This window comes from Columba livia, chromosome 7 (assembly GCF_036013475.1).
Source record: "Columba livia isolate bColLiv1 breed racing homer chromosome 7, bColLiv1.pat.W.v2, whole genome shotgun sequence".
NCBI classification, from domain to species: Eukaryota; Metazoa; Chordata; class Aves; order Columbiformes; family Columbidae; genus Columba; species Columba livia.
The window spans coordinates 30,385,203-30,394,742 of NC_088608.1; the positions used below are offsets into that span (position 1 = coordinate 30,385,203).

Here is a 9,540-nt window from a genome sequence, read left to right on the forward strand (position 1 = left end):
TAGGAAGACTTAGGGGCCACCAACAAAATATAACTTTCTTACATTGGAATTTTTTTTTAAATAAGGTATCTATTTCTAAAAGGACAGACAACCCGACTAATGGAGATCATGGCCAAAATTCTTTGTATTTGCCTCCATCAAAATGGTGATGAAACTGGAACTGGAGGCAGGGTGGGAAGCAGGGGTAAGAAAGGAATGCTATTTTTTCATGCCTCTAACAACACCATGTATTTTGCTTTTGAAACTTTTCCTGACAGCAGTATTGTCTCTTCAAGAAAGTGAAGTTACTTAACGTTGTTCCTGTACGTGTTCTTTCTATTAATACCACTTGCAAGCAGATTTTCTACTGCGTTTGATTCCGTATCTTTCCTCATCCACATCTGCCGGTTGTGCGAAAGCATATGTGCAAGATTAGTGACACTGAGGAAAGGCAGAAAGCTGACAGTGCATTAACTCTGCAGAGCCAAGCTATACACGCGATGTGCCGTGACGCTTCTCCTGGCCGTGGTCTCTTGGAAGGATGGGCTGCTTGGCAGCAGGAGCTTACCACGGCACCTGCGAGGTCAGAAAGAACCTCTGCGCTTTGCAGGCTTTGGCAGGAGATAAAGCAGCAGCAAGTGAAATGCGAGTTTAGTTGGTTGAAATAATTAATGCGGTTATGAGTGTAGTCACAGAAAGGAATGTATTCTGACCCTGGTGCAGCTCCTTGGTTTTGTTCAAAACATTAACCACCATCGCATACCAGGCCATCCAGAACATTGCTAGGTATTGAACATTGCTACAGTGACAGTAAATTTATCCTACGTCCTAGGAAAAGCAAGAGAGTGGGATTGTTTTCATGAGGTCTGTATCAAAACCAAATAACTGCTCTTGATTTCCTGGGCTTTTTTTGATACCAATTAATGATTGATTAAATAAGAGGTTCCATATTATCTCCTTAATAGGTTTTTCAAAAGTACAGAATTTTCTTCAAAATTGGCACTAAGCCCATGGACATAAAAATTCAGAAGACATTTTAGTGACTTAAAATTGTTAACCTAATATCTGAAAGAGTCCTATGGGAGTTCTTTGATGGTTTCAGCTGCACCGATAGTGATGGATAACTCCTTCAGGTACCAGGCCTTCCAGAGTGAATTATCACTCTCTCAGAAGTCACGGGTTGCAGAAGGTGAGTGTGGAAAGTCGAGTCCAGCTCTCCTCCTCGATGGAGAAGTCCTCTCCTCCTTGCTGGGATTTGGCTTTGAAGAGCAGCATTTTGCCTTTCCATGATGTGGTCCTGATCTGCTACTTGAATGTTAAAAAACGGCAGATCTTTTTAGGCTGATATGGGTTAATCCTACCAGCAACACACACCTAAGGCAAAAATCCTGAGTTGACTGTGTTGAATGGACGTGACACCAAATACAAACACATCTACCTGTAACTAGGAAGGTATATAGACCCACAGTTGGCTTTTTTTAGATTAACACATCGTTAATAAGAAATAAGCTTTGATTTGAAAGAAAAAATAAAGAAGACAAACATTAAAATTGTTTTCCATCATTTCACTTACATAGTTCTCACTCCAGAGCCTTGATCATGTATAATCCTGTTGAAAGGCTGAATTGTAATCAGCCTCACATACATTATGTTGCAATGCTGTGGCACTAGTGCATGACAGAATTTTATTTTCCATTAGTTCATTCGTTGCTGGAAATATAAACACTCTATATGCTTAATAGTCCAAAAAATGAATGTTACTGCTTTTTAAAATTGCCTGTTAATGAGAATTTTGCTTGCTATTAAAAAAAATCTGAGTGCCTTAGGACCATCTTTCCAATGCTGACATACCTATTTTCAACACCAACAGAGTTGAACAATCAAAACAAAATCATCCCAGACATTGCTTTCAGTAAAAGCAACCATGTTTTTTTAACTGATCAAAATGGATGTTTGTAGCATCTGTGGAACCAGGAATGATTTTAAAATAGCTTTTCACTGAACTATGAACAATTTCATATCTACTCCAGTGCAGCAGTGATGGCTGTGCAAACACATACATGGAACAAAGACAGTTATTTTCTAAGGAAAAAGCCCACTATTGTAAAAAGGCTGGTTTTAAGTAGAAAAGAAAAGATAGCAGGAAAGGTTGCATTGGCCTCGTAGAATCCATGCAGCTACTCAACAAGTGATGAACTAAATCTGGATTATCCCATCTGCAGTTTTTAATGGAATAGAAAAAAAGGTTTACTAAATTTATGGTTCTGTTCTGTTCTGGTTCTGTTTATTGGAGAAAAAGAGATCAGATAGACACACTCAAGTATAAAGTATGATTAAATAATCTTTCTCAGAAATAATATTTTCATTTTATTCTGGTAGGATACAGAAATACCACATGTAAAAATATTTCATTTGATCCTTCTTATGTCCTGTGGTGGTATTCTGACAGGGAGAGAGAGTTGTAGACAGCCATGGGCATTTTTGTAGTTATATGTTCTAATTCTGTGTTAAAATGGAAAAATAAAAGCAGGAACATAATTTAAATTTCTATTTTAAAAAAGTTTACCTCCACTTGGTTGTAAGTAAAATGTAGTAGATGTAGTAACAGATGTAGTAACTGTGTCTTTGGACAACTCAAAAGGGAAGTCACGGGCTGAGTGTGTCTGATTGATGATTTGAGATGACGTCCTGCCAAAGTGATCACTTCTGCTCCTGGGTGAAGCATCTCACCGGGCAGGCATCTGAGACTGTTTTGGCCCATAAAGTGTGATAATACATTTTGTCTTCAGGGCATGTTTCAAAAGTAGTTAATTGTGATGAGGGAGATGGGGAGGAGAGGCAGAGATCAAAAAATCTACTTCATTTATCACTCAATAATGCATTTTAGTTCTTTGGCAGCACATTAGGATACTTTTTCTCCCCCAACCATTTGCATTTATTTTGTAACTAGCCTTTCTGTTCTTAAATCAATACTGGGCAAAAGAATAGAAATAAAACATTTTGTGAAACTCATCTTAAATGAAAATAGAAAAAAAATTCAGCCTGCGAAAAAAAATCCGCAGGCAAATGTATCACCTCCCTTCCTTCTACCAAAACCTGCTGAAGGTATTGCACATAAGCTAACCAGTGCATTTACAAGAATGGAGCCTTATTTTTATTTCTTTACTCCTGTTTCGATGAAGCTGGCCTGTTTGTCTGAACAAGGGAGCTAATGAAAGTGATATGGAAGAAAACAATGTTTTCTTTATTATTATTTATACTGAAAACTGCAAATAAATAGAAAATAATGTAGCATTAAAAAAAAAGTTCACTGAAGCTGCATTCGTAAGGATACGTGCTGGGTTTTTGCACAGCTAATGAAGTTCTATATGAAATATCTAATAATGTAGCTATTGGAGATGCCAAGGTATAATTTAGGAAACCATATATTTCCAGCATACCACTGAGAATAGCGTGAAGAAATACTGTATTTCATGGTTTAATTTGCAGCATATCTGCTTGTGCGAACTGTGCACTACTGCATTATGTATATTTTTTTCCCCCTACAAGCAGTCACCATCTAACATGTAAAGGGTGCAGACCTTAGCTATACATAAATAAATAGTCCCAGAAGGGCTTTCTACTGAGGCTGTATTTTTCTGATATTCAAAAATACCTTCTCATGCTCTTTTCTTACATCTCTAATTTCATTATGCACCAAAAAAAAAAAGCCAGCTCTTCACACATTAGGAAACCCATACATGCACACAGCACATGCGATTAATGGCTCAGAAAGTCACTAGAAAGGCTTCCAGTCACTAATGCTTCATTTGTCAAACCAGCATTTGATACCAATTCACGTGTATCAGGCATGAATCGTAACTACAGTGTAACCGTCTTGGCCACACTGCTTAATCTTTTGTCCTTAATACCACAAGGTTAGTTCCTAAAAATGAACCAGAAATTAGATCAGTTCAATCCGAAGCAAATATATTTCATCCATTTTCACCATTTAAGCAAAAAGGTCACTTGCCCGCAAAATATTTTGGTTGATCTGGAACAAACCAGACTGCTCTCAGAGACTGAAGTGTGAGATTAGGTCTCACAAAACAGCAGGAGGAGCAACCACTGCTACCTCTTTCCTCAGTTCATAACTCGCTCTAAATCTCCAGTCTCATCTCCTACAAGATGTGAAACTATGTGTCTGAATTTCCAGGCATTTTAGCCTCCTCACAGGGTGTGGCATCCCTGAAATGCCTGCACACCAACACGTGCAGCATGGGGAATAAGCAGCATGTATGGATGGCTGAGAAGAAACGGCTCTTAGGCACCGCTTCCCTCTTCTTCCTTTGTCAAACCAGCACCCAACTCTGGAATCTGGTCTGCAAAGGACTGGGACATCCATTGTCCATTAGGAACTTCACTAAAGGACGACCCTTCACAGCACTGTGGATCGATTGCTGCCAAAACAAACCACCAACCATCAAAACTAAATACAGTTTAAAAAAATGCAACCAATACCACTAAAACTAAAAATACAGATGACGCCACTAGCAAAAAGCCCCCTAACCTCCCAAAACAACCCCTAAACAATTACAAAAAAAGATATTTGCGGTTTCCATCTTTCCTCTATTTTTTAACCAGGAGTAATGGTTTACGGGCTGAACGCCCCAAGCACTGAACTTCACCGGTTCCATTTGAAGAGAAATGGCACTGCTCGCTTCCATATGGCACACAGTCACAGTAAGCTCCTCCGTACGCTGCTTTGTAACCTGGATCGTATTTTTCTTCTTTGACAGCCATCTTCTTAGCATCCTCTGCCCAAAGAGAACACTTCAAGTATTAATAGTCAGAACAACAATGATCAAAGAGTGCTTTTATCACAGAACACGTGAAAAAACAGCCATGCATTTTAAAGATCATTTTGCTCCCCTTAGATAATTAAGACTATACTAAAAAGAGAGTGGAACCTGTAATTCTATGCCACGTAATTTAGAGAAGACGGCATGTCTCTTCTCTCCCCTTAAATTCTTGATTTCTTTTTGCTTAGGAAACAGTTCATTGTGTTGTACGTTACACTGCATTTTAAGAAACGACTGAAAAAACAACCACTATACCTTGTGCAAGTTGCAAGTCAAACGTGTACTGCACCTCCTGCACCTCTGTGTTTGGTGCGATGCCTTTCAGCTGATCCCTTAAGTCTTTCAGCTTTACGTAATAATCAACTTGATCTTGCGCACGCGGAAACTGAGCACATCTTGCGCTGGGTGATGGCATAATGTAGCAGAGCTTGAGACAAAGAGCAAGAAAAATTACATTACTGGTCCCTGAGCTATGAGTTAATATTTAGCACATCAAGAACAACTTACACAGTTCAGCTCGCTGTTTTAACCCTTTGTACAAACCTCACCTAATGCCACGAGTGGCTGTGGGAGAGGAGAAAAGGAGCCTTTTGTTTTTCTCCATCAGCTAGGTGTCTTGCCCCAAAGAGAGTGGCTGATTATCAGCTGCTGAAACGAGGACAATTTTCACCAGCTGTTTAAGTGCTGCAGGAGCAGCAGCACCAGCACGTGTTACAAGAAGTACAATTTACAAGCATATGTCAGAAAGCTAAGCGCACTCTGGAGCTCCCTGAGCAGGAGGGAGTCACGACCTGCCAATAATCTTACTATGACAATTCTGCTTTTTTTTAAAAAAAAAAAAAAAAAAGTGGAAATAGCATGACCAGTCTCTCAACTTCTCTGTTAAGGCTCCCTGCAGACTGACAAATTCCAATGGCATTACTCTATCCAATCTGACCAACATGTGTTTTTTTGTTTTCTTGTCAATAGATAGTAAAGGCTGGATACCCAGAGCAAAGCCAGCACGACAAGTGATTTCTCCTCCTGCTCTGCACCTTGTCCCAGGGCAGGTGTTCCCTGCGGATCCACACAGACGTCACAGCAGTCACGGTGTGTTCTTCATAGCAGCTGGGAGCCAGGCAAGAGACCGTCTCAGCTACCTGAAAATGTGGTCTCTGCCATGATCTCAGGTAACTGCTTTGTGAAGATCAACAGTTTCTCTGACAATTCCTCTATCAAAAGGAAAACGGAGCTAGGTTGTGTTTCCCGCAGCCTCTCAGAGTCTCTCCCTCCTCCAGCTCCCAGCGGGAGAATTCACAGCTTCTCCCAGGTGTTTACTCCTGAGGATAGGATCCCACTGGTGCTCCGGAACCCCATGCCATGCCATGCCATGCTTGGAGATCCAGAACAGCTCAGAGGCCAAATCCAGGGAGCCCAGGGGCAGAGCCTCAGGGTGGTGGGGCGTGCTCACAGGGCAGAAAAGTTTTTATCAAGTATCAAACTTCCCTGTCAGTACATTTTTCCTACTGCTTGCTTTAATTTCCAACAGAGTAAAATAATTTTTCATTATTTTATAATTCCCAGTTCCTTTGTAATGTTGACAAAGCTCTATCTATCCTGAATTCTCTCAGGTACACAAGTCCTCTGTCAGGACTCTCTATTTCTAGCACTCAGATGTGGTGCTCTTGCTGCTCCCCTGTGGCACTTTATCCTAATGCAGTTTTCCCAGTAAGATGAGAAGAGGTGCGGAGAGCAGAATATCTGAGCTTTCTCTTATTGCAAGGCAGGACTGAAAAGTAAGGTATCATCCGTGGGCTGGAGGGAACAAATAGGCTTTACCCTGAATTTCATTCTTCAGGCTCCTTCCCTACCAATGCATCTGGAGAGCTGTCATAAATGTGGCACTGACTAGTGCCCATTTGAAAGATGAAAGATGATCATATACTTTTTTTTCTCTTGAGATCCACTCTAAGGAAATAAAACCCCCTCTGTTTTTTAACTTAAATACAGTTACCGGTAGATAGTACTTATAATTCCTTCATTCATGATGGTGCCATATGGTACTGACATCTGAAAAAAGCAATGGTTTATGGCAGCAGCAAGAATTAGTTCTCTTCGTGAATCTATATTCTGTCAAAGAATTTACGTTAGGCTTCACTGAAATGCTGTCATTTTCATTTAAGCTATCGGTCCTCTGCAGCACTTGGCTCCACAAAGGGTCTCACCTCGTCAACAACAATTTCCCACAAGTGTGAGATTAGCAGAGAAGCTGCTGAAACAAAAGATACTAGTTAAATACAGCCAGGGTCAACTACAGAAGGTTGATGTTAGATGCTTCAAAAAGAGGGCCTCAAGGTGCACAGAGGAAGTGCAAACTCTTATTAGGAGTGACTGCTGCCCGTGCTAACAAGTGTACTTTGCAGACCAGGAGTTTGGATGCGGTGCTTGGCAGCTCCCATGCTGTTCTTCAGTAGAGGTGGAGCTCAGACAAGGGATATACACTTAAAGTTATAGGGCAGGAGCCTGCTGATCATCAGGCTTCGTATTAATTGATGGTACATTTGGGAGGTGAGTTAAGCCTAAAATCTCTCCCATAAATCAATAAGCTCAAAACTGTCTGAGACAGGACCTTTCTGTGATGTGCTAGGACGGTGCTCAGCCTGGTTCTAATGTTAAATTCTCCTCAATTTTAATGTTCTAAACCAAGCAAAGGAACCAAAGGCCTTTCACCAAAAATCACGATGCCACATTATTTCTCATATTCACAGAATCACAGAATGTTAGGGATTGGAAGGGACCTCAAAAGATCAGCTAGTCCAATCCCCCTGCTGGAGCAGGAACACATAGATGAGGCTACACAGGAATGTGTCCAGGCAAGTTTTGAATGTGTCCAGAGTAGGAGACTCCACAACCCCATTGGGCAGCCTGTTCCAGTTGTTTGTGTAGGGGGAAGAAAGCGGTGTAAGGTACTGGCCAGGGGAAACATGCAGGTCCCATTCTCAGATCTGAGCACCCAACAAAGACATTTTAACTGTAGAACTGTCGCCAGAGGGATGCTGATGTAGTTAACTTAGATATATTAACCACAGATGCCTGTTTTTTTTGAGCTTAGACGTTATTTGAGTCAAAAGGAATATGCAGGTAAATAGCATCTCAGTTTAAGAAATCCCAACGTACCCCCCCATTTTTCATTTATACTAATAGAAAGATAATTGTGGGTCTTGGATTCGGTTCTAAGATCAGAAGAATAGATTAACAGTCATACTTGATCAATTTTGCTTGTGTTCTCTGCATAAATCAAGTCCAGAAGAGGTGTTAGCTAAGACATTTAATTCCAATTCTTTCAGCTGACAGTAAAAAACAGAGCCATATTGAGATTATTTTATCCTCATTTATAGATTATTGCAGGGGACCATAAAGAAATTCACCAACATGTGTGTCAGAATCAAGATGAAGTACTCAGACTCACAACCAGACAAATCAGGAAATGCTGAAGTCCCAAAGCCCTTGCCCCATGTTTCTCCCTGAATGGTGCGTGGGTCATCTCTACCCTAACCCACAGGACAAATGACAGCCTGAATCTGGTCTTCTGCCTAAATGTGTCAGTCTCTTGAAGAGACTATCCTGTTTGAGGCAGTGGTCAGCAACTTTCAAGCTTCTAGACAATGATGCTGATTCATTGACACTTAAATCTTCACAATTTCCTGCTATCCTTTACCGGATAGAGGGCAGAAACTACAACTAAATGCCAAAAAGCAAGAACTGGTACAAACATGATGTAACGCAGTGAAGTCCTGAGCCAAGATCTGTTGAACCAGCCAAATTGCATCCCAGTGAACTATTTGAAACCATAAAACGATCAGTTCTGAAAAGATGTACTCTACATCAGTGCCCAACACCAAATACTGCCAAGAAGTCTTACTATATTTCACTGTAAGTAACCCAGACACTTGGGAAGCTTCCCCAGACAGCATGGGCCCCCTCTGCCCATCTCCATCAGCTGAGAACCCAACTGTGCTCCCACAATGCATTGCATTCACTCAGTGAGAGACTATGATTCTTTGAAAAAATTTTAACCAAAAAGTGGTGATCCAGCCCATGGTTCTATGCAGTCTCAAGAAGCAGTCCCTTGAATTGTCATTCTGCTTCATTCAGGAGACAATTCTCCTTTCCTTCCCTCAAGCGACATGATGTCTGTTGAAGAAACGCACCTTGTAACTGCTGTTGGTTTAGGGCTCATGATGACCACTCAGATCTAAGATCATAAACTTCCCATCCTAATTTTATGTTCAAAGTATGCATCTGTGCCATCATCCTAAAATATAAATGGAGCCCTCACTGCTGAGACACAAATGTCAGTAAGATCCAGGCTTAAATTTGGAGAGTTCACCATTAAAACAATTTAAACTACTACAGATCTTGTGTTGTGAAGCGCATCAACTGCCTATACCTTGGTCTCCTTTGTGCCACCTGTCCCTCTTAGCTTGCCACTGGCTCTTAAACCTAGTCCTGACAGCTTTGTAACTGGCTTATGGTGGTCATTACTTCCACATACGTAACACAACCTTGCTCCACATCTGCCCATCAAACTTACTCCTTTTTTCCTTCACCAAATACCGAGAGACCTCTCCTTTTGCAGGTTTCACTCCCCTGGCATTCACTGGTGGCGTTGCCTTTGTTTTAGGCCACAGCCGCCAGGCTTATAGGTGAACTTTCATTTAAAAGAAAATATTAAAACTTT

General features: G+C 40.9%; 1 protein-coding gene across 4 annotated transcripts in view; it reads right to left on the bottom strand.

Moving 5' to 3' along the window:
• Positions 1-2,246: 2,246 nt before the first annotated feature.
• LOC110358245 (G/T mismatch-specific thymine DNA glycosylase-like) overlaps positions 2,247-9,540 on the bottom strand; it is a 43,965-nt gene continuing 36,671 nt past the window's right edge. For all 4 annotated transcript variants that reach the window (XM_065068971.1, XM_065068972.1, XM_065068970.1 and 1 more), the window contains 2 exons: positions 5,076-5,247; positions 2,247-4,775 (listed from right to left, as the gene is read on the bottom strand). In XM_065068971.1, the coding sequence (XP_064925043.1) occupies positions 4,588-4,775; positions 5,076-5,247 (360 nt within the window). In that variant the 3' untranslated portion in view covers positions 2,247-4,587. The remainder of the gene's footprint in view (positions 4,776-5,075; positions 5,248-9,540) is intronic.